The sequence below is a fragment of the Colius striatus genome, chromosome 10 (genome assembly GCF_028858725.1).
Source record: "Colius striatus isolate bColStr4 chromosome 10, bColStr4.1.hap1, whole genome shotgun sequence".
NCBI lineage: Eukaryota > Metazoa > Chordata > Aves > Coliiformes > Coliidae > Colius > Colius striatus.
This window is the reverse complement of record NC_084768.1, coordinates 30,439,370-30,453,310: the sequence shown is the minus strand read 5'-3', so window position 1 is coordinate 30,453,310 and position 13,941 is coordinate 30,439,370. Positions and strand designations below refer to the sequence as shown.

The 13,941-nt window shown below is 45.1% G+C and overlaps 1 protein-coding gene across 7 annotated transcripts in view; it reads left to right on the top strand.

Annotated features, from left to right (window-relative positions):
- The window catches only part of RNF220 (ring finger protein 220), a 229,049-nt gene that overhangs the window by 173,866 nt on the left and 41,242 nt on the right, over positions 1 to 13,941 (top strand). For 5 of the 7 annotated variants that reach the window (XM_062003562.1, XM_062003559.1, XM_062003563.1 and 2 more), the window contains 2 exons: positions 5,605 to 5,726; positions 6,739 to 6,871. In XM_062003562.1, coding sequence (XP_061859546.1) covers positions 5,605 to 5,726; positions 6,739 to 6,871 — 255 coding nt within the window. The remainder of the gene's footprint in view (positions 1 to 5,604; positions 5,727 to 6,738; positions 6,872 to 13,941) is intronic. The other 2 variants (XM_062003564.1, XM_062003565.1) reach the window with 1 other exon arrangement.

The following is a 13,941-nucleotide window of genomic DNA, read 5'->3' as shown; positions in this document are numbered from 1 at the left end:
TATAGCTTGCTCTGTGAGCATGATTTACTTGTCCCCGTTAATTTATGTTGACAGAAGTTGTGTAGGACTTGTCCAAAGATGTCTGGCTTTCTGTTTCGTATTCATACTTATTTAGGATAATCCTGTCTGCCAAAGAAAAATCTATTTCACTTGCTTTTGTTATGGTTTAAGTGTACTTTTCAGTATTGTTTATCTTAGTCAAGCTTCTTACCAGCTGAGTTCCAGAGCCACTTCTGAAAAATCCTCCCATAAAAAGGGACCCACAGTATTTGCCCTTCTCCCACATAGTCCTTGACTCAAATCCCAGCTGCTCAGGCTTTTTGTTCCCCGAGCCCTGTCAGATCTCCTCGATGTTTTCCACCCTGTTGCGGTCACTCAGAAAGTGCAACAAGAGCTAGGGAAAGAGAGGGAGGTGACTTCTGTGAGCTGCTGTTGGCCTGGCTGCAGTGAGATTAGGTCCTAATAGTTCCATGCTTCACAGGTACCTGACGGTCCAGAATTTTAATTCTGTGAGTCAACCCTTTGACTTAAATTGGACTGTAAGTAAGGTGAATGCATTTGCAAGCTCTGGAGCAGAAGATTAATGTTCTGTCTGTTAGACTCTCGGTTGAGTGTTTGTATCTGAACTTGCCTGTCAGCCCCAGTGAGTTAATCTCACACCTCTCACCTGTGCTAAACTCACTTTGCAGAGGTTGTGTCCTTGTGAACCTGGGAGGATGAGGTGCTGGTTCCTGGCGAACCCGTGTGATAAAGAAACCGTTTCTTTCATTTACCTTATTTCCACTGTTGCCAAACTGGAAACTTTAAGCCACCCAGTAAATTGATGCTTATGGAGTTTAGCAGTGCAGAGCAGGTTAGGTAGTCATTCAAAAGGAGAGGCACAAAGTTGTGGGTTAGCTTATCAGAACATGAATTCAGCAGGTTAAGTGTGTGCCAGCCTCAGAGAATAGTGTCAGGCTGAAGGTTGCTGAAAATCACCTGTGTGGAAGTTTGCCCATGCAGATGTGAAAGCCCCACTGAGACACTTCTGTTAATTTGGCCCTTAATGTTCTTTCCTGGGCAGATGAGCAGCAAATTGTACATAAGGTCTGAAACAGGTTCATTCTTCTCCATCTGTTTTCTCACTTTAGCTTGTTCTTGGGATGGCTTTTTGTACTCTGCCATTGCTGCCTTTGTTCCCTTGGATCAGATGCTCTTGGATATGCTGACCATCCACAGAAGGGTTTTGTGACAAATCTCCACAAAAATAGGTACAACTGCTCTAGCAGGTTTGCAGAGAGCAGGCACTAGTGTCTTGTGCTTGAATATCTGTAATTCAATTTCAAGGTATTTGCATAGTTGGCATTTCCAGTTTGAGTTGTAAAATAGATCCTCAGAGAGCTCCTTTTGCAGTTGCCTGAGAAGCTGGTTCCTGTTTTGGCAGTGCCCATGAGCCTGCCTCTCTGGACAGATCCCCGTGGAGGTGGGTCACCGTGTAGTTTGTTGTTGAACCACCAGCAGCATGTCGTGCGCTTTTGTAGAGGATGGGTGGGGGAGGAGTAAAGCTAGATGATTTTCACTGGAAAGGAGACAAAAATGTATCCACTTAATTTGATTGGCCTGCCATTGCAGGAGCTGCTAATGATGTCTGCATGAGGCTCAGGGGACCACTCAAACTGGTGGAGGGAATCATAAGAGATATTGCTAGTAACTTAATCATCTTCTTTGATGCTGCGGTAGAGGTTTGTGTAGTGTCCACTGCTAGATGCTATGTGAGAGCACTTCTGAGGTAATTAATGCCCTGTCCTGAAGGTGAATTTTTGCTTGGAGAGCAGAGAACCGGTGAAAACTAAAATCCATTAGCTTTTCTCTCAGGGATTTTTGCCGGGCTAGAGAATAACATGATCTTTAGGCATTGATAAGGTTTAGCTTTGATGGGTTGAGCCCGTTGTGAGAGAAGATCCTCTATCTCTTCTGCCCATAAAGCAGCTGTGGTGGACTGGCCCCTTCTCACCCATGGGAAGGCAGGGGCTGGTGTACCCTCACCACCAGAGACTTTGTCAAGTGCAATTTGGCTCCTCCGCTAGTGCAAGCAGCCTCTCACCTTGAGTAGTTCCAAAAGACCCCATATTAGGAAAGGGAAGAGCAGCTTCCTTAACCAGCACAGCTCCTAAGTTAAATGAGAGGTTGTAACTGGGATCCTGGCCCTTGCAGAGAGTCTCGATTCTTGCTTACCTCCATGTGCTATGATGACTTTTAAACTCCCTGAGTGCCTGATGCTTTAGTGTAACCTGAGGGAGAACACGCACATGCAGCAGGAACAGTGTGTAGGGTAATGTACGTCTCTTAAAAGTGAGGCCTCAAAGGTGCTGGAAGTGCTCTGATGGACTAATAATAATTATTAATGCTAATAAAAATTAGCGACCTCCTCACTTCCTGACAGAAGGCTGGAATAATAACTACAGAGGCTTTGTTCAGTCACAGGTAAGAGTGGGTCAGCCTTGTGCCAAAGTCTCCTTCCCTGAGCTGTATCCTCTTCATGCGTCCAGTACACCACTGGCTGCCTTTTTATCTTCCTGAATTATGAGAGGGAATAGCTTTTCTTTTCTTTTTCTCTCCCCCTCTGCCATGCTCCTGCAACAGGAGCGAGGGGGAGAGGGATTAGTGAGCTAATTAGAAATGATCGCATCTATCAACACTAATTAACAATCCTGTGGTCTCACTTGCGTGTTCTTTTGAGCTGCTCCCCTTCGGGACAGCACCACAATCACCTCCTGCCTTTGGGGCCTCTCTGTCCATTCTGTGCTGATTGGAAGTGAAGGCCAGGCTGCGTGGCGTGTCGGGCAGGGACAGCCCTGCTGGGACGTGCTCTCTGGGCTGCAGCATTCCCTTTCAGCTTCTGCTGTCACCACGGGCACCCTGAGTCTCTGTGGGCACAATGCTGCTGCTAATGACCACAGAACGAAAATGGCAGGGGGATTTGTTTTCAACACCTTTTTCTTCCAGTGGCTTTTTCACTTGTGGCACCAGAACTTAAAGGGCCGCTTCTCAGCAAAGCTAAATGAGCCAAGATAAAGGGCTGCCTGCTGAGTCTTGCGTGGAGCTAGAGCAGAGTGAAGTTCTGTTCCCAACTCTGCACTAACATTTCAACACAAGTCAAGTGTTTGTTCTGGTAAAATGGTCCCAAGAATTTATCCATGCAAGACCTAAAACAAGTTGTCTTCCTTTTATTACAGTTACAGTGCACAGACTGGAGCATAGCAGTAAGAAAGTTAGGAGTGCTAATAAACTTGCCAGGCAAACTGATCTAGCTGAATTCACTGGACTCAGGAGTCCTACCAGAAAAATTAAACTGCTCCTTTCCTGCATGTCCCTGTGCAAAAACAGGATGAGGTGAGAGAAAATGTGTCTGTGATCAGGATAGAGGAGGTTTTGTTCCTGTGTTTTTCGGTGGTCAGATAGGTGTTTTCTGGAGAATGCTCAAGTTGTGTCTGGTTTGTGCTGGCTCTGCAGAGCTAGTGAGGCAAGGAAAGAGCATCCTGAACCTGTGCAAAAGAGCCATACTGGAGGATAGAGGAATTCACTAAACTAGAACTTCAGAAGTGTCTCATGCTCTGAATTACAAACCCAAAATAGTGGCTTAACTCTGTTTCTGTAACAGGACTGGATGATGCTGAAGGGGGAGGAGGGTTAGCGTTTGGGGGTTCAGGAAGGAAAGAGAAAAGACGAAAACCATGCTGGAAGTCATTGTTTTATTTAAAAGTGGGACATAATTCATCTGGGCACAATGAAATTTGCAATAACACTTCATGATTGCTTCTGTATTGAGTGGAAGTCAAGTGGTTTATGTTCTGGAGCAGAAGCTGGCAGTATAGGTAAACCAATAGATTTAAGCAGACAAATTAGAAAAGGAACTATTCAAATAGGCCTCTGGAATTACTGAAGTACCTGAAGTGTGTGGAGAGGCAGGTGTGACACTGTCAGTGTGGTGTACCCAACACAAGAGAGGGCTGTGGAGCTTCAGCCAGTAGAAGTTGGACAAATGATGAAAGTGTTGTGCATTTACCTGAGAGACTCCGTTGTTCAAAGTGCCAAATATCAAAACCACTCTTGGTCTCAATTTGCTGTCTCTTATTCTAGGAGTGTTACATTTGCAGAATCCTTTTTATGATGCCAGGAGGGGAGTTCTATTTTGCAGGGAGTTTTCCCACAAATCTGTCTCATTCAGAGAGGAAAACCAATGCCCAGGGAATAATTTGATGTCGTCTTATTCCTACAATATCAGAGTGTGTCCTAATTCTGGATTGTGGGAAAGTGTATCCTAACCCTGAGAGTCCTGAGTTCCCCAGGGAAGCCAACAAGAAAGCCTTGACAGAGGCCTGTGTTGGTGTGTTCAGCTGAAACTTGATACTTCACTCGGTGATGTGTGTGCACTAAACCCACACACTTCAGAAAACAAACTTTCCTGTACCTAGTCTGTCTCTTCCTGGCATTCCAGCAGCTTTCTCTGACTCTTTGGCTGCAGGAAGCTGTTGATCCCACAGTATTTAGGCATGAAGGCTTTCAGAGCACACCTCAGTGCTCACAATGTCAGTAACAATTTCTGGCCAACACCGCTTTTTGGTGTCATCTCATTATCCCATGGGCTTTCCTTGGGCTTTTCCTTGCCTCACACTCAGAATTTTGACCTTCTGTATTAATTAAACAGCAACTGTCCTGCAGCCAGTGATTGAGTTCTTCAGTAATACCTGCCTAAAGCCATCATAATAAAGGACAGAAGTTCTTTTTAATGCAAATGATTTGATTCCAGATGTTTTGATCACATTAAACGATGGCTCAAATTAACCAGATTGAATTAAGCAACAGGCTATCGTGGCTGCTTTTTCTAATCACCGTTATTCCTCACGTTTGTTTCCCAGAGCATCCCCTCCAGAAGGCAGTATAGCCTCCAGTTTTCCTCTCCATGAAAAAAGTGACATAAAAACAAGAGAGCCAGAAGCAATCTAACATGGGTGCTGCCTTTTTCACAGCAAAGATCTTACCTCTCCATACATTTTGCCTGATACTAAGATGTTACTCTGACTTGTTTGAGATGTTCTGAGAAGGGATTATTCAGGGTGTACAGGAGGCTTTGTGGTCCTGGAGGTGACTCTTATGTACCTTGTCTAGGGCTTTTTAGGTGCTACATCAGCATTCTGAGGTTTCAGTGAGTTCTTGTGTAGGGAATGGAGGTATTAATGGATGGGTCGAAGGCAAAATCCAGCATAGGATTCAGTGACTCGATCACTCAACTTTGAAAACAATTTCAGGCTTCCAAGAGAAAGTGTGTAACCATTTGAATAACTTATCTAGGGATGTGTAGCAGATATTCCCTCTCCTAGTTATTAAATCATGAGCAGCTGCCTCCTTGAAACCATACCGTACTCAGCCACCTGGAAACTGAGTAACAGTCTCTACTGTTTACAGAGGTCAGAATAGGGAATTGCAGCGGGGTTGTCTGGTGTGAAATCTTACCATTTCTGCCAAAGGTTTATTATTTGAAGCTGAGAAAACAGAAAAGTGGATCTGCAAACTTGACATGTCTTCCTTTTTGTTTTGTTTTCTTTCCCTGGTTTCTCCATGCAGCTCGGATTGGAAAAATGAAACGGAGGAAGCAAGATGAAGGGCAGGTATGTCCCCTCTGCAGCCGGCCTCTGTCAGGATCCGAGGAGGAGATGAGTAGGCATGTGGAACAATGCCTTGCAAAGGTAGAGGCGCAGCAGGCTCGCCATTCCCTTCTCCCTACTCCCAGCTTTGTCTGCGGTTGACCTGATACGGGGCAAAAACTAACATTGCTGAGCTTGCAGGCAATGCTAACTGTCTCCCTAAGATCTGTAGTTATTGCTCTTTGTCTTGGAAGGTGGATTCTTCTGAATTTTTAACCTGTGTTGCATTAGTAACTTTTTGACTTCAAGCACCCTTTCACTGTTACTGAAGTCTAAGTTACACACTGTAAAGGTAGAGCTATGAAGTTGATGAATCCTTTGGTGGGACTTCATGTTTCCTATGTAGCACAGCAGGAAGAGTCCTTTCTGATCTCTGCCTTTGACAACATTAGAGTTATTTTTGGGGGGGTTCTTTTGTAACAGGTTGGTATTTATAAATGTTGCATGACTGTCTTAACTCCAGTAAGTGCACTTGAGCAGAATAGTTCTCTTGCTGTTCATCCCAGACAGCAAGGAAGGAGGAGGAACAAGCCCTAGGGGGAAGACAAGAGTTGTGTCACAAGGTTTTCTGTGCTTGTTTCTTAGGAAAAGCCCACAGTAGAGATGTTAAAAAATTCACTCTTGTTGCCTCAAGAGATGTAAAGAGAGGTGTCTTTTGATCCAAGTGCCCCAAAAGATGTGCTCTAGAAGAACATTGCTGCTGGGGACCAAAGGAAGCTGTAGTTTACATGATAGAGGAATTGTGCATGCAAGGCAGGGGAATGCATGTTGAAATGCACAGCAGCATTGTTGTAGCAGCAAGAGCTTAAATTTCCCTGTGTGAAAATGATGAACCTTGCAACTTGTTTTGATCTTAAGGTTGTAAAGTTCTTCCAGCACTCATTTACTTCTAGATATAGATCACTAGGAATGTGGGGGTGGGAGTAGATATCCACTTTATACTTAGGCTGGACTGTTCCCAGGACAGCTTTCTTCTCCATCCCACTGTGAGATATTTAACCCCAAAGAACTATTTCATGCATCTCAACTCCCTGCTCCGCTTTACCCTGTGCAGAGAGAAGGTTCATGCATGACTGAGGATGACTCTGTGGACATCGAGAACGAGAATGGCAACCGCTTTGAAGAGTACGAGTGGTGCGGGCAGAAGAGGATACGGGCCACTACTCTCCTGGAGGGAGGATTTCGAGGTGCGCCAGTGTTTCGGGGGGGCCTTGTAAATCATTCTGCTGTGAAAGCTGATCATTGCTTATCTTTAAAGGGAGGGACCTGGAGATTTGCCTTTCACAAAGGGTGGGACCTTCAGCCTTTGCCAGAATGTAAAGTTGTTTTCAACTCTCTGCCTCTCTTGAGTGGTGAGAGTCAAAATTTGTGCAGACCTTGAACAAAAGCACGGTGTTATTTCTTGCTGGAGAAGTGTGGCTGAAGAGGGAAAGAGTAGGAATGGGTAAAATGAGGAGATCATTTAGGGAAAATAGCTTCTGATATGTTACACGTAGTAAGAAATACATGGAAATGTGTGAAGAGAGGGAAATAGAAATGAAATTGTAAAACTTCCCAGCCTGGAGTGACGAAAGCTGGTGTATCAGCCTCTGGTGATGTATGGAAGGTGACAGCTAAGTCGCTTTAGCACCTGCATAAAATATTAAAGGGCCAGTTGTGCATTTATCACTCCATCCCTTTTAAGGTTGATAAATGAGAATCCAGGAACCTGCTCAACACCTCTAGCACTGAAAGCCCTTAGGGCTCCCAGACAAACACATTTTATTTTTCCTCCTTCTTTTGCTCCTTCCCTAGTGATGGGGAAAATCAGTTACTGAGGAGAGAGTGAGTTATGGCAAAATTTGACCTCTCGTGAGCTTTATTGGTGAATGTAATTTTAGCTAGAAACCTGGCCCCTTTCTTACACTCAGCCCTTTGGCCTCGAAGAGGAGGATTTACTAAACTGTTCGTTGGCTTGAACCTCTGGCACTAAGAGTCTCTCGCATGCCTAACGAGAGGAGGAATGCTGGCTCCTTCGTTCAATAAAGAGGATGGGATGTGATCTCTTCCTGTATCAGCTTGGATTTTAATTTAAAATATCTCAAGGGGAAAGGCTACTACATATAAGGGAGTTGGACTTGAAAGCCAGCCGTGTGCTCAGTGACAGCCTGGCACTGCTGATCTGCTCTTGCCTTCCTGTGAAATTAAATTGTAGCTGGGTTGTAGTGGAGCAGATGATCAGGAGCACAGAGATGAAGGAGCAGCTTCTTTGGGTTTTAAAGGCTACCCAGTGAAGCTCACACTGTCATTTCCTCTATTCATAGCTTTACATACCTTAACTTTTTTTATGCCCACGTGGAGGGTTGTGTCTGCACACAATTTCAAGTAAAGGACTGATGAGACCATGCAGAGCCTTAAACTGTATTTATGTAGTATAGTCAGTAGAATCTGTAGCAAGGAAGCACTGGATGTCTGGATGCCTCTGTTGTTACTGCTAAGTCCTGATTAGCAAAAGCTACTCAGTTCACTTCTGCCCTTTTTTGTGCATGCGTGGTTTCTTTCTTCTCCCCCACCAAACACCTGAGTTTGAAGAGAGAACAGTCTTCTGCTACCTTTGATGTGGACATTGTGCTGTCCTCACCTGGTTAACATTCCCAGTTGGCTTTGAGTTAACTAATTGAAGTGTGATCTGAGCCTTTCATATTGCTTCAGTCCTATGGAGACCCTCTTTCAAATGAGGCTTCAGGTAGACAAAATGCATGTAATTAATATTATTAGGCTACGCGAATGCAAAGTATTTGTTTCTTGTTGCATTTTCTTCCCTATTTTAAGGAATTCTCAAATGGGTTGACAATTGATGTGTGTAATGCAACGAGAAGTCAGACAGATTCTAGCATCAGTCAGGACTGCACCCTCTGCTCGGTGACTGCACACGCGTGGACTCATACTTCTGTATTTTATACTTGCCTCCATCAAGAAGTATGAGGCCTACTTCTTGGATTTTTGAAACCTCCATGACACCTTCAGGAGTGTTCAGCTCCATGAACAGATCCAGCAAAGGATATGAAGGCTGGGAGAAGAGTAGAGAACAGCTAGATGAGGTTCTAAAACCCTCCATAATTATCCTAATAAGGAAGGCTTTTGGATTAGACCCTTTCCTTTCGTGGCACTGGATAAAAGGTGTCTCCAGATGAGCCTGCAAGCACAGGAGCTTCTCTGTAGCACTTGTGTTGAGGAACAGTCTCCCTGTGCAGCTTTTGGTGGCAGAACCACTGCTGAGGAAATGACCTCACCTGAGCAGCTGGCAGATCCCTCACAAATGCGGTTCTTTCTCCCTGCCCTTCCTCCTCTGCAGCACACAACTGCTGACACCTGGATTCAACAGCCACCATGCTCCTCTAGAGAGAAGCCTTCTTCCCTAAACAGAGGAGCTCTTTGCCACCTAGTATTTTGAGACAACCAAGTAATATCTGCAGGGTACCTCCCTACTGTACACAAGAAGTTTCTGAAAATTTGGGAAGCCAAAGCAAAGCTGGAATGATCTCCCATAGTCGTCTGATTGTGTTTCTTTTTGAGCAAGTTGTACCTTTTTCCTGCTCTCTTTTGTGGTTCTCTTACGGTCCCTGGCTGCTGGCACTGAGAGGTCTCCATTAGTCAGACCTGCTTTGTGCATTCCCAGTCTTTTCCCTTTCTCTGCCAGTGTTGGCTCTTGCCTTGTTTTAGGGACAGAATTCTTAATGTACAGCCCTGAAGTACAGCACATTTTGGGAATGCTTTCCAATGCTTAAAACTGCTTTGTCTGGAGTTGGCAAGGCCTTCGTTAACCCCCGTCACCCGAGGCTCTGCGCTTGGCTCTGTTCCCTTTGCTGAGAAGTAGCAGCGATGTGGAAATCGAAGGCCTTTTATAATGCCAGACAGCCTTTGCCAGGCTGGAGGGATGTCACCAGTGTCTAAAGAGATGACATGGGGAAATACATAAAACCGGAGGGGAAAAGAGATGTCCGTGTGTCTCATTAATTTTGGTTTTAATGGTGTGTTGCTTTGGGGAGATGTCACAGCTGGGTGAAGGGAGAGCAGGACACCGTAGTGCATGAGTCGGTCAGACCGTTGGGCAGCGTTACAGAAGTGACTCAAACATAACATGAGTCCTGACTGCTTCTTTTTATCATTTTTGGTTAATGGACAAAGTTCACATCACTCTCATGGTGAGGAATAATCTTTGCTAATTATATGAAAGATCCTGCCAGGTTTTAGGCTGGGTAAGGTTGGGAGATCTTGCAGTTTTTCTTCTTGAAAACAGAAGGGTCAGCGAAATGAACAGCCCAGCTCAGATTTTCTGGAGGATGGTCTAATACTTAAGAGCAATCACAAGCTGAAACTCTCACCTGGGTGGTTCTCAGGATGCCACTTTCTTGTTTCCAAAGCTCTTGCAGGGAAGTCTTGCTCCTCTCAGGGGGCTGTCTTGGAAGGTGGAAATTCTTTGTCTTATGTTACAACTGCACTACACAGTGAGGTCCAGTGCAGCACAGCCTAAGCACACCTTCCTGCCCACCATGGCTTGGTAGACTTGAGGCAGCAGGTGGTAAGAAACGGAGATGGCAGCAAGTAGGAGTATGAGAAGCCTGGAGATGGGTGTGTTGTCTCTTAAGCTGTTGGGTTTGGTGAAGGCATTCTGTCAGGGACTGTTTGGTACTTCTACATGTCCTCCTGGCTTCTTAAAACATCATTTGCTGTCACTTACTTTGCTTACGCAGAACTGGAAGAATGAAGAGAGTAAATGAAGATTATTGACAGTTATATAGGATTTGGAACCACTTTGTTTCATCAGAGGTCCTGCTTGAAGTGTGGGTTTGTAGTAGGAGAGTTCTGGCTTCTGTTTGGGATAGGTGCAGAAGGCTACCAGCATGAAATACCAAGCACTGTTTAAATCAAGCTTGTGCTTCAAAGTGAAAAGCTATACAGATGTAATAATCAAATATTTCCCTGTCTCAGTGCAATGTCACAAGGGTAACATTTTTCTTGAAGTACCTGCACGTTCAGTAACCAGCTCTCCCCATGTCTCTGAATCATCCTTCTCCAAAGCTCTTTGTTGCAGGGCTTTATTTCATGCCATCTTTGTCTAATGAGTTTCTGTGTTTAGGAAGCCAACAAGGCCTCGCAAGTGAAAGAATCAAGTGGCTCCCTCTCCAATAGGTTTTTTTTCTTCAACGCTCAACATATTTGTAGCAATTCTTCTGTTCCCCTTCAGAAGGGATGCGCCTTACCCTCAGTGTTTACACTGTAAGGTTATCCCTTTAAAGAATTCCTAAGGGAAGTTCAAAAGGGTTTTTTTTTCTTTGAAAGATTCAGTGTCTCTTTTTGTGTGTATGTCTCTTACTTGAAAGAAGGGAAAGGGGGGGGGGGGGGGAGGAGTGGAGAAAAAAGTGCTTTATCTGAAAAGAATCACATCAGCTTCGCACTGATAGAAGCCGCTGTCATCTCTTAAACGGCTTAGCGCAGTCAAAAGGCAAGAGGACTTAAAACAGTGTCTTACACAGGGATCGATGGGTGGAACACATAACTCGCAACTGCAGAGAAAAAGCAGCGCAGGGAGAGAGATAACGGTAATGATTGCATTGAGGGAAGCTTGAGGGAGGCTTGTCCTTTGTAACACAGCTTCAAAGGTGTCTGGACCGGTGCCTAAGCAAACTGTCCTGTGAAGTTGCAGCCTCTGTAGGTCTGGGGAAGGCGGGGGGATGCTTGATGCTTGCACCCTTCTGTTTCCTAGCAGATGGGACAAAGATTAGTAAATGCCAGGTTAGTGGCTCCCTTCTGCTGCTTCAGATCTGAGGAGAGGATTTTGTCACTTGGTCTCTCGCCCTCCGTTCCAGGAAGGCAGCTTGTCCAGCAGAGGGGAAGGAGGCGAGCGGCGGACGGGGCGGTTGGGGAGATGGGCTGAGGGGACGGGATGTCAGTTTATCGATCGCACCTCAGTCAGGAGAGCTGCAGGCACAGCGCTCCGAGCACGAGCGGCAGCGTGCTTAATGTGATTGAAAGGCAGTTAAAATGGCGGTGACCTTTTCAGGGGGAATTAGATTGCCTGCCAAGAGTGGTTAGAGGGAGTGATAACGCCAGCTTGAGGAAGCTGTCCAGTCTGCTTCAAAGGGAGAGAGACAGAGACAAGGAAAGCAAGCGAGCAGCAAGTACCATTTAAAGCATGAACCGCACCGTCTGATAGAACAGAGATTGCTGTCCTCTTTGGATATGAAAGAATTGAAGAATTGTAGCCAAGTTCTCTCCACCCACCCTGTCCTCCTCTTCTCCCCTCCAGCTCCCCCACCAAAAAACCTTCCTTCGGTCACAGTAGCAGACTAGTCACCACTGCTCTTCTGGCTTTCTTTTCATTCAGCAGATCAGTTGCATCAAAAATAACTCAGAAAAAAAGAGAGAGGCTTTGAAAATGTTAAAATGGTAAGCAGGGCATTTTCAGGGAGGGATACTTTCCAAGAAAGATCAACATAACAAGGATCTGTCTGATAGATTGCAATACTCTTGAAGGAGGAGAAACGCATGGGGATTACTTAACTCTGAAGTTTCTCTTTGTTTTTCCATGCTGCCTTCCTCCCAAGCTAGCAAAGGGCTTGTATCTGTTCGTTAATGTCTTATCAAGGGAAAAGAACAGCGTGGCTTACTGTATGGATAGAGGGACTTGATAAAGCCTTAATAAGCTGTAACAAACTGCAGTTATCCTTGGGTGCCCATTTGCATTGGATCTCCTGTCATGTGCAATTAGGGCAGCTGCCTGGAAAGTGAGACTATATTAGAATGTCTAAAAGTTTCTGGGAGGTGGCTGCAGAGCCACTGTTGGCTTTCTGTCTCTACAGAGTCAAGGTGTGCTTCAGTTTGGGCAGCAAATGTGGTAGGCCAGCCTCTGTCCAGCATGGGTTAGTTGGCCAAGAACACACACTGAGACAGTAGCTGTGAGGTCCTAAATACGTGTGACATCAGAAGCATGCTCTCAAGTGTGAGATCCTGTCCTCAGAATCTGAGTAGATGTTATTCAGTTCTCCTGCCTCAACAGCAGGTGTTTGTGAGCACAGCGACTTTGCTTGTGTCTGGTAACTGCCTGGCAGAAAGCTCCAAATAGAGGGAGGAAAACTCAGTTGCGCTTCTCAGTGCAATTTCATGAGCATCAAACTCTACAACAAAACTCTGCAAAGTCTATGTTTGACATGGATGTGAAAACTGAAGCATGGAGGAGCCTCTTCTCTCTTGTTACAGCAGCAAAGCTGGCAACAGAGCTTAAAAATCTTGCTCTAGAATCTCACCTAGTAGCCAACTGTGCCCTCTTTTTCAGATAAAATATAATGAGGCATGCAGGAAAGCTTCAGGAGTCAAGGAGACTTTCCATTTTTCCATGTCAGGAGGCTCAGGCTGCATTTCAATTCATAGTAGTAAGAGAGTCTAAACTGATCTGCTCAAATTCAGCAAAAGCGTTTGAGCTGAACGGTGAAAGAGAGACTTCTCCTGAGAGACTGTGTGGGAAACAGAAGATGTCGCTGGCACATTTAGGCCTTTTGGAAGAATGGTCTAGTAAGTAGAATCGTCTTCCCCTGTTTCTGTGTAGGGGAGTCAGAATTCATTCATTTTACCCTGGCAGGCTAAAGCAAACTTTGGCTTGGATGCAAGAGCAGTCTTTGGTAAAGAGTATAGGGAATCTTTGCCATAATGAAATTCTTCATCTTCCTCCCACTTAGCAAGAGCTCAGTTCAGTGCCTTTCTCTGTCACGTTTCCAGTGTCAGCATCCCTCATTGCTTAGTCTTCAAGATGAATGCATCTCTGCAACTGAGCATCCTTCCCAGCCTCTCGGTCTTGGTATTTGAGCCTTCTGGTATTTGATTTCACACCTTCCGCTAGTTACTTCTACCTGTTTTAAGCTTCCAAGTGGGCAAGATGTATAAATCTCTCAAGTGCTTATTCTATGCCTTATCTCCCCTTTAGAGAGCTGCCGAGTCCCAGGGCACTCATATGCCTTACCTCAGCCCACGTGTAAAATGATGGTAAGGCTGGTAATCCCTCCGTTGCTGAAGGATGGTACGTTGTACTGGTCTGATGGAGTAGCCCAACCACTCCTTCATGTTTGTACCTCTCCCCTGTGAGAGCAAGTATTTGTCCATAAGGTAATACCTGACCTAAAAATGCTAACAGGTCTGTTTGCATGGTGTTACATACAATAATCAGGCTGTAACTGACTATTTCTCAATGGCTTGTGTCCTCGTGTAGAATTTGAGGGATTCG